Consider the following 15,951-nt stretch of genomic DNA (forward strand, 5'->3'; position numbering starts at 1 on the left):
CTTCTCTCATTCACTACATCCAACACCACCGACGATTACAGCACGAGGGTCAACCGCAACTTATCAGTTGTCCATCCATTTGATTCATCCGCAGGATCCCGCTCCGTCTCGCAACGTCATCATCATTAATTGACACAGGTACTCTCAACCATCCGAGCTAAAAAATAAACACCCATCAATAATCAATCAATTCGACGGCACGAAGAGCGTGTATTTCAATTCCACATTCATGAGAACAAGAAACAGACAATAATCCACTCCAGAACAAGACAGACAGACAAGGAACCCAATCCCTTCCCACCAAAAGGATTCAACCGCCACCATCCACGCAAACCCTGGAAGCAAAAAGCGAATACAACGTATCCCCACCCCGCAACTGTCCTGGAATACTACTAGAAAAATGGTCTGTAACGCGCGAGACGAGAGAGAAAGAGAGAGAGAAAGACAGAAGACAGAAACCCCATGCCACATTGAAATGCTGTTCCGAGACTTTCAATCTACAATGCAGAAAACACAAACAGCTATACCGGAAAATTAGCACTAATCGAGACAATAGCTTAAGGGGAAGGGACTCACATTATTCGTCGCTGCAATGGCAATAGAATCTTCGAAGGGATGCCAGCTCATATGCAATATTTTCTTATTGAAATCAATCTGGTCCGCGTCCGTCTCCTTCCGCATGCGCGCACCAGGTCCTCCAGCCGCGGGCGATCCAGCCCTACTGCCCTGCTGCTTCCTGCCGTTGATGGGCGTTGGCACACCTACCTTTTTGGCCTTGAAAGCGCTCTTGTCCGCCTGCAAAACGACTTCGATCTCCTTGTCGGGTTCCGAGGGGTAGATCATAAAGTTGTTGTTGTAGGACCCAGTCATAACGTTCTGTCCATCACCAGAGAACACAACCTCGAACTTGTCGAAGATCGAGTCATTCTCGTATGTGTCACAGAGGCGTGGCCGGAGGTGCTCGTGCACGGGGATCGTCTTGATAGGCTTGTTCTCCATGTTGATATCCCAGATTTTGACTGTAAGGTAATCGCGCGACAGGATGTAGCGACCGTCGTAGGAGAACCGCACGTCCGAGATAGACGAGATAATCTCGGAGAAGAATGACCTTGAGGATGGGTCTTCCTCCTGCTCGAACACTATTCATTTCATTTTGTCAGTCTACGGTCTTATAGGTGCGCGACAATCAGATCATCTATACATACGCTTGGCGTGCTGATCACACAAGGCGCTCTCTCTCATGTCTGCAAGCTTGATTGTGCCCTTGCTACTGGCATACATGAACCAATTGCAGCTCTGGGGATGGAACTCGGCGGCCGTGATGACTTCCGTAAGCTCCTCCATGTTGGCTGGCTTGATGTCGACAATGTTGAAGCTCTGGTCCTGAATGTTCAGGTTCCACAAGTTGATTCTGAGGTCGTCGCTAGAAATAAAGGTCTCTCCGTCCGAGTTCACAGATATGCTGTTGATATGGTATGCATGAGCATTGGCATAGGTCCTCCTAGGAACCGCAGCAACAACTGTATCGTGGTGGGTAAGACGGGGCAGTCTGAGCGAGGATGGACTGGTGAACTGCGGAGGTGGCTGCTGTGGATGCCGTAGTCCTCCCATGCCCGGTGTAGCTCCATCGTGCGATAGGTTGTTCTCGGCCACAACCTTGAGCGACTTCTCAAACACTTTCCATAGCTTGATCGTCTTGTCGTTCGTGGAGAGAAGGAAATGCGAGGCGTTTTGTCGCTTGCACCATTTGATCTTGTTGATCTTCTCCTCGATCTCCAATGACTTCAGGTAATCGAATTCTGGCTCGTGCGATTGGAACTCGGTGTGGAATTTGTACTCGCAGGTTTTCTTCTATGGATTTTGTAGATAGGTCGTCGGTCAGCCGCCTGTCCGCTCTCTCCGGATATCGAATTTTGATATCTAACCCAATGCACCGCCGGGTCGTGAGGTATGACTGGTGTCCACTTACTGTTTCATTGCGCTCGAACAAAACAACACGTCCACCCTTATCTCCCGTCGCCAGGTAATTTCCGGTGTGGTCAAACTCGACCGTCGATATGATGTCAGCTGTGAGACATGGTCCGTCAGTTTACCACTATTGAAGCAGGATGCTGCTTCCCACAGATTTCCCGAGTCTCTTTCTCCTTCCATCGTTCATCACGTACCTTCTGTGATGTCTTCTACATCACCCTTATCACCGAAGCACCTGTAGTTCAATCAAGCTCAGCTGATTATTCAATGCAAAAGAAGCAGCGACGAGCGGTCTCGTCGGGGATGACGGAGGCGGTGGAAGTGGGTTGCCAAGTGGGGGGGGGGGGGGGTCCGCTCCTCTCCAATCCCGGCAGCCACCAAACCCAAAATAGCATCCATACATGCGGGGAGATCGAGACTCAAAGAGCCTCCATGAGGGAGGAAGGAAGAAGGAGGGGAGATGGCAACGTACTGTGTGAATTTCCAGGTGGGCGACGCAGTTTCGCCGTCGACCATGGTTGCTGCTGGAAATTTGGAGTAGCGCTGGAGATGGATGCGGATTCGGAAGTGGATGTGAGCGTTGCGGTGATGATGATAGCAACCAGCAGGAACGCAGCGAGGAGGAACGACGGAGTTTCACGGGCGAGGGAGGTTTTGGTTGGCAGTGCTGGCCTGCGCTGTTGAAAGTGGGTGGGGTGATAGGGAATCGACAGTTGTCTAGATGCAACGATATCGAGCGGTCGCTGTTGGGGAGGGGGGTGGTGTGTTGGAGGGGGGGTGGTGGTAGATGTGCGGGGTGTGCGGGGCGGGTGGATGGATAGGGCGGGCGGGCAGACAGACAGGGTGCAAGATTGCTTGAAACAAAAATGTCGGGTCGGAGGGTAGGAGGTATTAGGGAAGTATTTGCGGTGTGTGGGATGATAGCTTTGAGGTTGATGTTGTTTGATGGAGAAGCAATGCGGGATGTGTTGCGTGGATGGTGATGTGGTTGGCGGTGGTAGCAGCAGTGGAAGGGTGTTTGGGGCGGTGGGAGGGGGTGGCACAAAGAAGTGGGTAGTTCAGAAGAGCTAGCTGGACGGGGTGAGCGCGCGATCGAAGCACAACACCACAACAGCACGAAACCTCGTGGTTAGGTGCGTTGCTCTAGGTAAACACCTTTCTATGGGAGGCTCGTTCGTTCTCTCCAATACCGAAGACCGCGATAAATGGATATCGAGAGCGAGAGGAGGCTGAGGATTTACACTGCAGAGATACTTCACCACGATGCACTTTGCTCTAGTGTGCTCAATACATCTTTACTGCACGCAATACACCGGTAATAACGTAACGGCCCAGGTACATACGAGATGTACCCCTTCAGCCGCTGCCGCTGGGGAGAGAGATCTATAACCACAAGCTTTGAAGTCCCACTCGAAGCGACTCTGGGACATCACGCTAAACTCATCGAAACAACGGAGCTTGCAAGATACCTATGGTCTGTTGGGGAATGGCGGTGGAGCAACCAATGGCTTCGGCTGTTGTGTTTGATGCTGGTTAGAGGGAGTGTTGACCACTTGACCGTGGCCGTCATGCGGTCCACCCATCCACGGAGACACTACCCTATCGTCATTACACTTCGATCTGACCGGCAGTTGTGGTAGAGCAGAGGCTCCCGCTGAGTTCGTTAGTTAATCGGGATATGTGTCCGCTAGAATGATCAGGACGGACTATTCTCGTCATGACGTATGATATTTTTGTCTCCAACTCAAACACCCACGCGCGCAGGCGGCAAAATCGTAGGTCCTTTTACGCGCCTAGCGCGAGGAGCAAGGAGGAGGAAACGGATGGTGCACGCTTACCGTCACAGCTGTTTCTGTTGCTTCCGAATTGCGTTTGAAGCTGGGCCGGGAAGCACGTGTCCAACCCAGTCAGGCGAGGCGAGGCGGCAACGCTCGGCCATTCCTCTCTCCCGAAGAACCCAACACAGCACTCATACATATTCAAACCACACAGCTATGCTCATGCTCACCAGCACTACCTCAACCTGACACCACGCGCACACCCACAGACACACAGACACACAGACACACGGACACACGCACCATGTCGGACGCGTCAAATTCCAAGTCCAAGTCCAAGCAACCGCAACCACAGCTCGACGACGAAGAAAAGAGCATACTCTCCGCCGTCACAAGCTCAGCCGCCGGGCTACTGAGCTCCATAACGCGGGCACCACCATCATCCGTCGCCTCCGCACTCGACTCGGCATCGTCGTCGAAATCGCACGGTGGCTCGTCGTCCCGCGCAGTCGCGGGTTCAAGTTCGTCGTGGTCCGAGACAGTTGCCGGTCCCGGTCCTGGGCGGATCGACGACCGGAGCTATAACGGACAGGGCTACGGCGATCTCCGCGGCTCGGGATCGGATGCGCACATGGCGTTTGCGGCAGCGGAGGAGGACTATAGGTATTTCGCCGCGGGCGGCGGCGGCAGCGAGGGTGGTGGTGCGTTCCACACTTCGGGGTCGAGGTCGGCGGCACATCCGCAACCACAATACCATCCCCAACCGGACGACGGAGCGGATGTGGTGGCGCTCCTCTCCTTCCCGTTGTCCACCTCCGAGATCTACACCGACGACCTCCTCGAGACAGTGGACATCAGACACCCAGTCGTGGCGGCATTCGTGGAGTGTCAAGATCCTGTCGAATTCCTTGTTACGCGGCCGGAGTGGAGTAATTATACCGACAGTGTGTGGGGCGATCTACTTGACGTGTTGAGAGATGCAAAGAAAGAAATAGAGGTTGATGAGGGGAAGGGGAAGGAGGAAGAGGATGGGAGGGCGGTTGAGAGGTTGAAGCAGATCTGGGGGCAGTTGAGGGCAAAGCTGTAGGGAATGTGCGGGTGCGATTTCGGCGTTCAAGAGAATTTTTCTCGGCGAGTACATCCTACATACCGTAGCTCCCCGAAATACGGTGGAGCGACGGGACTGGGTTGGCGGAGGTTGAGACGCTTCTGCAGAAGTGACGGTAGTAGTCAGCCGAAGCTCTCCCATCCACCTGTCTAGGTGTCTCGAAGGAACATGGACTCTCAGCACCCATAGTAGAAGAAGAACCGCTGAGCCGAGACGATGTATCATGTCTGCCACATGCCATCTTTCCTCTCGGTGAAGTAGACGGGTGTCCCACATGCACGCTATATCTTGTTTATTCACTATGAATCACTCGCAAAACAAACAACAAAACAGAAAACAAAAAACAAAAAAGACCGACAGACAGAACGGCCAAAACAAAAACTTGTTTCCCCTGTATCATCGGCCTCAACATGCAGTCGTGGGCCTGATTCCACGAGAAACCTTTTGTTTCAACGTTTTCTAGATACCATATGTGCCATAGCATCGCTATCGATGCGGTGATGTCGGTGATGTGGGCGATGTGAGGTGGCGATGTGGGAGATGTTCAAACGTTTCTCTCCCTCTCGCTCGCCTCACGTTTCCATCTGCTCACCTAAAGCACCCTACCTATACGATAGCAGGACATTCGATGTGCTCTTCTCTTCTCGCTTTTGCAGTGTACTTCGTATCGATATCGATAACCCAGTCGTGTTCGTAATTAATGCCCCTCACCCCTCTGGAATTTTTTCCCACGAGCAGAAGCAGCAGCCCACTCAGCGATAACGACGACCGATTGCACGATTGCACAATCGGCTACCTACATGCCGCATACTTCTACATACCTGCAGTCGGGTCTGCAATTGTTGATTGTTGGGATCGCTTCACTTCGCTTTTGCTTTCGGTTTTCTTTTTGAGTTTCTTTTCTTTTTCTGGGGGATCTTTTTCCTGGGGATTTTTTTTACTGACCGCTCGCTCGCTGGCAATAGCAAAGGCAAAGGCAAAGGATGAGGAGCTGTGCATTCAACATTATGGGCTCTTACAAACTTTACGTCTTATGTACAGACTTTAAGCTCTGTCCAATCCACAAATTCACGCATTTCCGCTTCCTGCTTTCTGCTTTCTGCTGCTGTGCTTGGCCGACTGGAGCCGACTGGAGAGATGGGATCGCTGCATAATGACTCTTTTACATACACATCCGGTTTTTTCTTCGACTGTGTCCGGCCGGAGGCATGGGGGCTGGTTGTCAGGAATTTAGTATGTATTGTACACACCGTACTGGACGGTGATGTGCGTACACAGGTAGATGAACCTGCCATCGATATCCGTATCGACATCCGACATCCTGCGACGCTCTGCCATGTAGGTGCGGTACGAGTAGTGTAGTGTAGTTACAGTGCACGGAGGCCACGTGCAACACGCGTCTGCACTTGTAATTTACAGGAGAAAGGTACCGATTCCTTTGCAGACGTCTGCGGCGGTTTTGATCCCGTCGTGGTCCTGAGCAGTCGAAATTATCATGGTCGGTTTTGGGGCTTCTGGAGATGGGATTGAGCGAGGCTCTGGGTAGAGGTCACTGACGCCAATCCCTCGACCGCGATGTGAACCCTCCCTATACGCGGAGGAGCAGGAAGAGAAGGAGGCGGGAAGAAGACGAAGAAGAAGGCGGAGGCGAAGTCTCGACGCATTCGGCGATCGAGCCGCCCCGCCCCCGCCACGCCAACCATACGTGCAGTCCCGACTCCCCAGTCCGCACTGCCTAGCATGTGTCAATCTGCACTCGACCACGCGGGGTGGGGTGGAGAGCTCAAGGCGGGGGCGGGGAGGTGGGTATGATATGTAATACGATTCCGTTGACAGCGGGGCGGGGTAGGTAGATCCAGAGGCAAGACGTCGACGTCGACGCGGGCAAGAGAGACGAACGGACGTCATCACCGCCGATTTGACTTTTTGACTTTTCGACCGCGCACGTATGTGGGTAAGAAGTACGGAGATACTCCCCACCCTCTCAGCGCGCGGGAGGAGGTAGGGAGGGTGTGCAGAAGCAGATGCAGGAGCACTACGGCTGAGTAACCCCGCGATATTGATTTTGATACCGATAACGAGTAGAGTGCCCGACGTCCCGCATGCATAAGTAAAGTACGGCGCGAACAGAAGTCAGCACGCGGAGTGTATAAACGGCGCCCTGCAGCGGCCAATTGGAAAGCACCCGAGAGGAAACGAGAGTATAGTGATTGGCGAACCACTTTTGCATCTTGATAACGAAAATTTTCAAAGTGGAGTAGAGTAGAGTGAAGTATGTAGAGTGAAGTATGTAGAGTGAAGATGTAGAGTGGAGATATAGGGTATCTAAGGTGCGGGGTGGGCCTGGGCTGGCGCCGCCCCCGGACGGGCATTGCCGATGAATGAGTATCATGGGGAAAACCTTCCCTCGCATAGCATGAGGTGCAGCAGGGCAGACTGGCCGGGTGAAGGATTGGTTTTGTTTGCTTTTCTCTTTCTCTCTGGTTTTTCTCTCTGTGTTTTCGGCGGGCGGTTGCTGGTTACGGGGGGCGGCGGGTGGATCGAAGTGAGGTGAGGTGAGGTGAGGAGGGCAAGGGTTGTGCTGCTTAGTTGTGCTGCTTGGTTATGGGGCGGGCAGGTTCCCATCACGCTGTGCTCGTTGTACCCCTAATCGATAGTCGGGCTCCCTCATGCAGCCAACGGGCAAGGGCGGAAGGAAAACAGCACATGATGCGGCACGGTTCAGGCGGCTTTCGTCCGCAAGGTTGGTACTAGGTGGGTACGGTATGTGTCCGTTTCTTCTCGCTCGTGGGGCAGTTGGGCATCTACTATGTAACTGCTCAGCTCCTTTACCATGGCAAGACCGAATGATGCCGCCGCCATGCAATTGGTAGAGTGGAACAAGAGGCAACTACCTGGCCTTCCCTTCGCCATGGGTGTCCCTGGACAGATCAACGGCTCCCGGTTTTCTTCCGCTGATGGGGCGGGGGCGGCAGAGGCCCATGTTCCTTCGACCGCACCAGCCACTCTCCTACGGTACTCTACATACTACGGTAGTACATCATGTACAAAGTGTGTGCTCTACTGACACTACGTACCGACCGCACAAACTTAGCCACCGGTTTGTACAACAACGCGGCCGTCATACCGGAGAAAACATGATCACCGAACAACAGCTAAGAAAGGCCAACTAGGGGAAGGCGTGATGATCTCCGTTGTACCACCATTACTACCAACTACTGCCACCATTGTCCAGGATGGCCACCACCACCACCCACCACCCACCACCACGATCGCGGGCTCCTGAACTCTTCCACTCCGGAGTATATCTCGGCATTGATGGTAGTACCACCTTGCTCATGGGCAATGACTCCGAAGTGCGGAAGTGGCTGTCGATGGCTATTTATCCGTCTAGTGAGCGTTTGTGGTGCGTGTATGCAGCCAAGGCCGCATTGCAGTTATAATGCATAGAGCTAACCGTGACAACACAGCAGACTTTTGCCCTCTTGCACAATCTTTGCGTCTTCACCGCGCCGCCGCCAGATTGAGCCACGGACCTACTCTACCCTACTCTACCCTACTCTACTCTACTCTACTTTTGCTTCCGACTGCACTTGCTGGACTTGCCAGGCGGGGTCTGGTTGGCGGACACGTTGCTCCCTCCTGTTATGTACTTGAGATGGTTGTACGTACTTCACGATTACGGGAGCCTGCTGCCGTGATGTGTGTGTAAGAGAGGTTCGCCCTGCCTTTATGGCACCAGGCACCAGGGCCCCGTGGAAGCCGTTGGAAGACCTCAGCGTGTAAGATGGACCGACGTCAACCGTGAGCCATCATGGGTTACCGCAGCCTTGCTTCTGCATCACGTCCGTTGTTCGTGCGAAATGACCCCAGCCCCTAGGTTATTAGCTATTGCTGCCATCGTTTTTATACAACACTGTAGGACGGCCTCGTCTTTCTTTTTTTTCCTTCTTCTTCTTCTTTCCGATCTACATTCTCACCCACGCTCGACTTCCCCGGACACCCCCCTCCACCCACCCACCGAACCCGTTCTGTCCTCCCACCGCTCGCCATCTGCTCTCCCCGATACAAATATCGATTGGGCCTGCAAGCAATAGCCATAGATTACTGGACGACATCCTATTCTCGCGGCTATCAAGGGTTGGTCCGAAACGCCGCAGCTTGTTTGATTGATCCTGCATTGGTGGTGAGTTTAGTTCTGGTTCCGGCCTTCCGTTAAACAATCATTGTCAGCGGTGGACGTGGAGGAGGGGGGTGGTGGTGGTGGCGGCGGTAGTGGCATGCACTCTGCAGAGCTCTCTTCCATCCCTACACTTCTGGTCCGGCCGGCGTCCTCACGGCGTCCACCCGGCGTCCTTCCTCACCCTACCCACTGTATACCCTTGTTGCCACTTTGAAACGCGTCTCGCGGCTTCATCTGATTCTCATGGGCCAAACCATACCGTGCTTGCATAATCGAAAGCCCTTTGCTTAAAGGCCCATCCATTCCCACCACAACACGTCCCTCCGATCGATCGGTCGTTGTCTCCCCCCACCCCGCATCTCATATCCATACTGCACAGCTTGCTGCATGTTGTTATTGTCTTCTCCCGATTCGAAGTCTATTCTACAGCCGCGGAAACGACTCGTTCGCTCGTAAACCCTCTAATATTGTTTTTATAGTGGGCGAACGATATACCCAATCATTTCCAATAGCTTCCACTGAAGCCCGTTGTATCTGCTAGTCCCCGTGGTGCGATCCTATAATCGAGAAGAGGTTAGTTTACCGCCCTACTTTGTCTCACACGGATTTCCCCAGCCCGTCCTGGTTAAGCACGCACACGACACAATGCCCCATCTCGCATCACTCGCGTTCAGTTCGTGATGGTAGACTGACAGTCGTGCAAGCGAATTGAAGGGGCCCGAGTACGCACATCTCTATTGTGTGTACTCCCCCGAAGATTCCAGCGTGCTTGTTTTTCCGTTTTCGTTTTATTGATTCATTTTTCTTAAGACTGCAATTACGAGTTCCACATGATCGGTAGATCTGTGACCCGCGCATCAAGAGAAGCTGACTCTCAAGCTGCACCGCCTAGAGCTCCCACTCCTCCAACGAGAACAGCTTCGGCGAGTCCCGAAGTCCGTGTTCACCGGCGCTCTTCGCCCAGAGAATCCAGTGGCATGAGCAATAGCAATATGGCTGCTCCACTTGGATCACATTCTCCAATGTCGAGTTCGAGCGCATTGGTCTCACGGCCAACGGAAGAAGAGGAGTTCTCGGACGAGCCCAGAGAAGACTCCGGCAACTCCAGGTCTTCGTCGAAATCCCCCCCAGGCTCCTCCTCCGGCAGTGGGGCAGTGCGGCACCATACGGCATATTTCCCTCCAACCCCTCCGTACTCAAATGGCTCGCCGAGAGAGTACGCCCCTGCACCTTCGTACGGCTCATCGAGAGGTGTCCATAGAGTCGAACGAGTGGCCCCAGAATTCAATGGCCACTACCCAGCACCCCAACAATACTCGCCACATCCACAACAGGCGCCACATCCAGGCCAAGGCCAACAGCCACAATACACGCGGAGACCGCTATACCACCAACGGATACACAGCAACAGTTCTCCCCCCGTATCCAACTTTGCGCCTACACGTCCCGGCTATGGCGGCGGCAGCTCAGGATACGGCCGACGGATGAGCGGCTTCGGCGGCGGCCGGTCTCCATCCGATTTGGGCGGCGAAATGGATTTGGAGCGAATCGATCACCGCGGACATGCGCAGTACGGTAATGGGGGATATGGGATGATGGACGACGCCGGCCCAGAGTTCGGTGCCGGTCCGTTGTCGCCTCCCATGGGCATGGGCGGTTTTGGCGGCGATCCGCATGAGAACCTTGCTGCTATCATTGCGCGTGCTGGTGGCGCACTTTCGTCGCTTTCTCTGTCGATACCCTCCCTACACCAGCTGTGTGATCGTCACCGGGCCGTCACGGCGGAGCTGGATCACTACGGACGCATCATCGAGGAGCAGGATATTCAGCTCAAGGAGCTTCTCGGAAAGGAGAAGCAGCTAGAACAGCTCAAGAAGAGTATGGAGCACCTGTCCGGCGTCCATACCGCTGAGATCAACACGCTCCGCAACCGGATTTTCGATATGGAGCGGGAGATTAAACTGTTGAAGGAAGCTGCAGATGTCATGGAGAAGGAGCGGCTGGATCTCGAGGAACGAGTTGAGGTCGAGAGGCAACGACTTAACGAGGGTTTCGAGGAGTGGAAGAAAGAGGCGGCGGAGGCCCATGAAGTCACGGTCAGGGAGATGCAGGAGAAACATGAACGATGCCTCACGGACCGGGATGGGCTTCATGAAGTGGCCCTGAAAGAGACTGCAGAGAGTCATTTCTCCCTGGTCGAAGCGAAGGACATCACCCACGCAAAAGCCATCGAAGAGAAGGAAGTTGCCCATCTCGTTCTGCTGCAAGAGCAGGAGGCAAGCCACGAACTTCAAAAGACCGAACTCGTCACCGCCCACGACCAGGAACTTTCTTCCATCGAAGGAGCCCACAAGACAAAACTGGAGGAGCTCGAAGCAACCCACGGCAAGATCGTCACGGAACTCAACCTCCAGTTCGGAGAGGAGAAAGATGCCCTGCAGGAACAGCTCCAGGCCGAGAAACTCGAGATCGAGGCTGCATTCGCCGCCGAGAAGAAGACCCTCCTGGATGAATTCGACGCGAAAATGAACGCATTTTCTGATGAGCTTGCGGCTGTGAAGAAAGGCCTCGAGGACTCTCATGCCATAGAGACGATTTCCATGAAGGAGGCGTTCTCCACCGAGCGCACCACCCTCGAGGAACAACGTGAAAGCGAGAAGAACGAAATGCAAGCTGCATTCGAGATTGAGAAGGAGGAGATGAAGAACGCATTCATCCACGAGAAAGAGAGTATGGAGCAGAAGTTCGTCGAGGAGAAGAAGGCTATGGAGGAGAGCTTCGCCATCGAGAAGAAAGAGATCGAGAAGGTTTTCCAGGAAGAGAAGGACGAGCTCCTCGGCACCTTTGATTTCGCGAAAGCTGCTTGGGCAGAAGAGAAGGAGCGGATGATATCCGAGTGGGAAGCGGAAAAACTCCGGATGGCCACAGAGTTCACCGAGATGAAGAAGAGCCTCGAGGACGACAAGGAGAACCTCGAAAGCGGCAAGAAGACGCTCGAAATCGAGAAAGCAGCCCTCGAGTCACTCCGGGATCAGCTCGAAGAGCGGGTCTCTAGCCTCGAGACCATCAAGGCCAGCCTCGAAGCCGAGAAAGAAAATCTCGTCACTAAGAACAACGAGTTCTCCGCTGAGCGGACCAGGCTCGATGGGATCATCCAGAACCTACAGAACACTCTCGACTCCATGCAGAAGGACAATCGGAAACTGATCGAGACGCTGAAGAAGATTGCCGAAGAAGAAGAGGGTGGTGAGATCAGGAGCCGAGGTGACGGGTACTAGTAAGTGGTTTCCCGATTCCCAGTGCTACAAGCGGAACGACTAACAGCAGAATAGCATTGATGCCTTCAAAAAGCTCACACGAGATATCATTGATATCTCGTATGAATTTACTTGCCTTCCCATTGCACCTTCAAATGTTTGCCCCTCCATATAAAATTTGCCCGGACGGTGCTAACATCCGACACAGCGGGTGCTTGCGGAACTCCCTGTTGGCCTTCCCTCGATGCTGAACAACAGTGACGCCTCGGCGATCCTGCGGCAAGCATACGTGCAACACACCATCAGCAAATATCTATGCTACCGCATCTTCCAGCCCTTCCTCTTCTCCTTGGGCAAGCGCTACGACAAAGCCGATACATTGTTCCAAGCTATGTCCAACCAGCTACGGGAGAAGAGCACACGCAAGGAAGCCGTATGGCGGCACTACACACTCCTCGCCGGGTACACCACCTACAACGCGAAGAAGAACCAGCAAGTCGCGGCAGCAGCTGTGATCGAAGAGATCGCTTCATACGTCAAGCCCTTTGCGGATCCGAGCAAGATGGACGTCGTCACATCCGGAATCACCCGTATCGTCAAGTACGCCGTCGAGACCTGGCGCTACGCCCGGATGGAGCGTGAGATCATCACGGCCAGTATGAGTGTCGACGACACCGACGCCGACTGGTGGACCGCCCATGAATACGCCACCAAGCTACCGTACTCGGCCGACTCGGCACTCACCAACCTGCAGACCCGCACCGGTACCAAGGAGGTTGTGATCCCGTTGATTCCGGTCTTCCATCGCGAGGGGACATTGCCGTCGCTGCACCGCCCAACCGCCGTCCTCGACGATGGCCGCGTCTTTAGTAAGGGTGTGGTTTTGTACTCCGACTGCCTGCCCGTTCTGCATCGCAAGTATGAGCTGGGAGAGTTGCAAGGCGTCCTCAACGAGCTGAAGGTGGAGAGCGCAGAGAAAGAGGCTGCAGCTGCCGAGGCGAAAGAGGCGGAACAGAAGAAGGTGGTAAAGTTTGAAGAGGAGAAACTTGCCAGAGAGCGCCAAGCGGCGGAGGCAAAGGCGGAGGACGAACGGTTGGCAAAGGCTGTCGAAATCGCCAAGAAGGCGGCCGAGGAGAAGGCCGATGCTGAGGTCAAGGCCGCCGAGGAAGCTGCGATCGCCGAAGCCGAAGCCGAAGCCGAGAAGGCTCGTGTTGAGGCCGCCAAAGTCGAAGCCGAAGCAGCAGCCGCCCAGGAAGCTGAAGCTGCCCGTGTCGCTGCCGAAGAGGCCGAAGCCGAGGCCGAGAAGGCGCGCATTGTCGCCGAAGAAGCCGAGGCGGTTCGCATCGCTGCCGAAGAGACCGCCCGAGCCGAGGCCGAGGCCGAGAAGGAACGCCTTGCTCTCGAAAAGGCCGAAGCCGAGGTCGAAGCCGAGAAGGAACGCCTTGCTTTCGAAGAAGCTAAAGTCGAGGCCGAGAAGGCGCGAATTATCGCCGCCGAAGCTGCAGCATCCGCAGCCGCCACCGACCTCGAACGTGAAGCACGGGAAGAGCTCGCGCGAGCCATGGCTGATAATGACGCGATGGGCCCACAGGCGACAGACGATGACGGCATGGTTACCGAAGCAGAGATGGCAGCCATCGAGGCAGCGATCGAGTCGGCTGTCTACGAGAGGATGGCGCCCGTGCCTAGTGTTATTGGGGGAGTTGACATCTCAGAAGGTGAGGATTGTCATGATTATTAATTTTTACTTTCATCGCGTGTGCTTTCTCGATTGCGATGAATGCTGATCGTGTGTGTCAAGACGAAGATGATCTCGTCGAGGAGAGCCAAGGCGGCGTGCAAGTGGAGGCTGAGATGGTTGAGGAAGAGGATGAGGTTAAAGAGGAGGTGGCAGTCGCGCCCATGGACATTTTAGTGGACGAGGACCAGGAGAAGCGAGATGAGCAAGATGACGTCGAGGAAATGAACGTCGAGGTAACGGAGCAGGAACTCACGGAAGAGCCAAAAGAGGACCCTATCGTCGTTGTCTCTGAGGAGGCCGAGGTGGAGAAGAACGAGGAGGTGATCGTGGAGGAAGTCAGCGAGGAAAAGAAGGACTTGGAAGATGAGGAGGAGGTCGCCACGGTCGAGGTCGCTGCTGGGGAAGCCATTCTGGAAGATACGATTGCTAAGGCTATCGACGAGACCGCTGCTATCGACGAGACCGCCACCGTTCCCGAGGTCATCGCCGAAGACGTCGGTTCCGAGGCTGAAGCTGTCGTCGATGTTGCCCCAGAGCCTGAAGTTGTCGTCGAGGCTGCTATTCCCGAAAGCAACACCAAGGCTGTCATCTCCGAGGACATCGCACCGGAAGTCGAAGTTAACGCGGCCATTACTCCCGAGGTTGCTGCTATCGAGAAGGCCACTATCGAGGTGGTCGCCGCTGAAGACGTCGCTCTCGAGACTGCCACTCCGAAGGTTGAGGCTGTCTTCGAGGCTGTCGTTTCCGAGGACATCGCACCGGAAGTCAAAGCTGCCGTAGCCGCTATTCCCGAGGCCGAAGTTGTCACCGAGGCCGAAGTTGTCGAGGCCGTCGTTCCCGACAGTTTCACCGAGGCTGTAATCACCGATGCCATCGCTCCGGAGGTCGAAGTCGTTGAGGCCGCTAACCCCGAGGCTGTCGTTTCCGAGGCCGAAGTTGCCGTTCCTGAAGTCACTGCCCCGGAGGCTGAAGCCGTCGAGACCGTTTCTTCCGAGCCGGATACGATAGTCGCCGAAGCCGTAGAAGAAACCGCCATCGAGGTTACCGCTCCAGAGGCCATCATTGAGGCTGTCGCTGTCGATACCGAGACTGTTGAGCCCGTTGCTCCCGAGGCTGCTGTCGTTGAGGATGTCGCCACGGAGGCTGCCGCCCCAGAGGCCGAAGTGGTTGCCGTCGAAACCGACGTTTCCCCGGCTATCACTCCCGAGGTTGAGGCTGTTGAGACCGTTGCTCCCGAGGCCGCCGCTGTCGAGGCTGTTCCCGAGGCCGCCTCCGATGCTGTCACCAAGGAAGTCGAAGCCGAGCTGGAAGCCATTTCGACCCCCGAGCCAACTGTTGAAGCACCCACGGCCATCGCCGAAGAGACGTCATCCCTGGCCATTGACGTAGAGGCAGCCACCACCGCTGCAGCCACCTCACCGCCGCGGTCTCCACCACGCTCACCAGTGATGCCACCAGCGATGCCAGTGATCGCCGAAGAAGCTGAAGAAGAAGCGGAAGCCGCCGGCAGCCGCACCCCCACGCTGTCAAGGAAGTCCTCGATTCCAGTGGCGATCAACTCCACTTCGGCGCCCAACAAGAAGGGCAGGAAGAAGAGGGGAGGGAAGAAATGAGTTAGTGTGAACCATGAGAGGGAGTTTGTATGATTTTTGGCGTTACTTTTATCTGTTTTTGGGACGGTTTTTTGGGTGGCGGGGTGTTCGGTGTGCTGCATATTTATTTTTCTCTACTCTACTCTATCATGATTTACGGAGCCTTTTACTTTGGGCGTGTGGTTGAATTTCATAATGTGTTTCTGTATATCCTATGTAGCTGGTGCTGAAAAGAATACACGTCTACATCCTACTTCAAGTGTTTCCTTCACGTTCGTGATTCACTCCACGCATACGGCGATATACATACTACACGGCATA

General features: G+C 54.6%; 4 protein-coding genes across 4 annotated transcripts; 3 read left to right on the forward strand and 1 right to left on the reverse strand.

Annotated features, from left to right (window-relative positions):
- Window positions 1-68: 68 nt before the first annotated feature.
- BZA05DRAFT_456282 (protein phosphatase PP2A regulatory subunit B) lies at window positions 69-2,487 on the reverse strand (the record flags this gene model as incomplete). Its single annotated transcript, XM_051487552.1, has 6 exons — window positions 69-521; window positions 577-1,139; window positions 1,206-1,851; window positions 1,970-2,067; window positions 2,166-2,206; window positions 2,444-2,487. 6 exons carry the CDS (start codon window positions 2,485-2,487, stop codon window positions 498-500), a joined length of 1,416 nt encoding a protein of 471 aa, XP_051343440.1. The 3' UTR covers window positions 69-497.
- Window positions 2,488-3,924: 1,437 nt separating this feature from the next.
- BZA05DRAFT_103388 (uncharacterized protein) lies at window positions 3,925-4,951 on the forward strand. The gene has a single exon (XM_051478493.1). It carries the CDS (start codon window positions 4,054-4,056, stop codon window positions 4,834-4,836), a length of 783 nt encoding a protein of 260 aa, XP_051343441.1. The 5' UTR covers window positions 3,925-4,053; the 3' UTR covers window positions 4,837-4,951.
- Window positions 4,952-8,345: 3,394 nt separating this feature from the next.
- On the forward strand, window positions 8,346-9,096 carry BZA05DRAFT_384433 (uncharacterized protein). Its single transcript, XM_051482323.1, has one exon. It carries the CDS (start codon window positions 8,721-8,723, stop codon window positions 8,952-8,954), a length of 234 nt encoding a protein of 77 aa, XP_051343442.1. The 5' UTR covers window positions 8,346-8,720; the 3' UTR covers window positions 8,955-9,096.
- Window positions 9,097-9,454: 358 nt separating this feature from the next.
- Window positions 9,455-15,889, forward strand: BZA05DRAFT_103484 (uncharacterized protein). Its single transcript, XM_051478494.1, has 4 exons — window positions 9,455-12,317; window positions 12,373-12,454; window positions 12,506-14,015; window positions 14,099-15,889. Exons 1-4 carry the CDS (start codon window positions 9,871-9,873, stop codon window positions 15,649-15,651), a joined length of 5,592 nt encoding a protein of 1,863 aa, XP_051343443.1. The 5' UTR covers window positions 9,455-9,870; the 3' UTR covers window positions 15,652-15,889.
- Window positions 15,890-15,951: the final 62 nt, after the last annotated feature.

Source organism: Tricharina praecox (assembly GCF_024521635.1).
Source record: "Tricharina praecox strain CBS 144465 chromosome Unknown BZA05scaffold_2, whole genome shotgun sequence".
NCBI classification, from domain to species: Eukaryota; Fungi; Ascomycota; class Pezizomycetes; order Pezizales; family Pyronemataceae; genus Tricharina; species Tricharina praecox.

Bases quoted from the DNA above. Each gene is read 5' to 3' on its own strand.
- BZA05DRAFT_103388 (XM_051478493.1), top strand. From the start codon at position 4,054: ATGTCGGACGCGTCAAATTCCAAGTCCAAGTCCAAGCAACCGCAACCA.
- BZA05DRAFT_384433 (XM_051482323.1), top strand. From the start codon at position 8,721: ATGACCCCAGCCCCTAGGTTATTAGCTATTGCTGCCATCGTTTTTATA.
- BZA05DRAFT_103484 (XM_051478494.1), top strand. From the start codon at position 9,871: ATGATCGGTAGATCTGTGACCCGCGCATCAAGAGAAGCTGACTCTCAA. The intron at 12,318-12,372 runs GTAAGTGGTTTC...ACAGCAGAATAG, and splicing joins AGCCGAGGTGACGGGTACTA to CATTGATGCCTTCAAAAAGC. The intron at 12,455-12,505 runs GTTTGCCCCTCC...CATCCGACACAG, and splicing joins TTCCCATTGCACCTTCAAAT to CGGGTGCTTGCGGAACTCCC.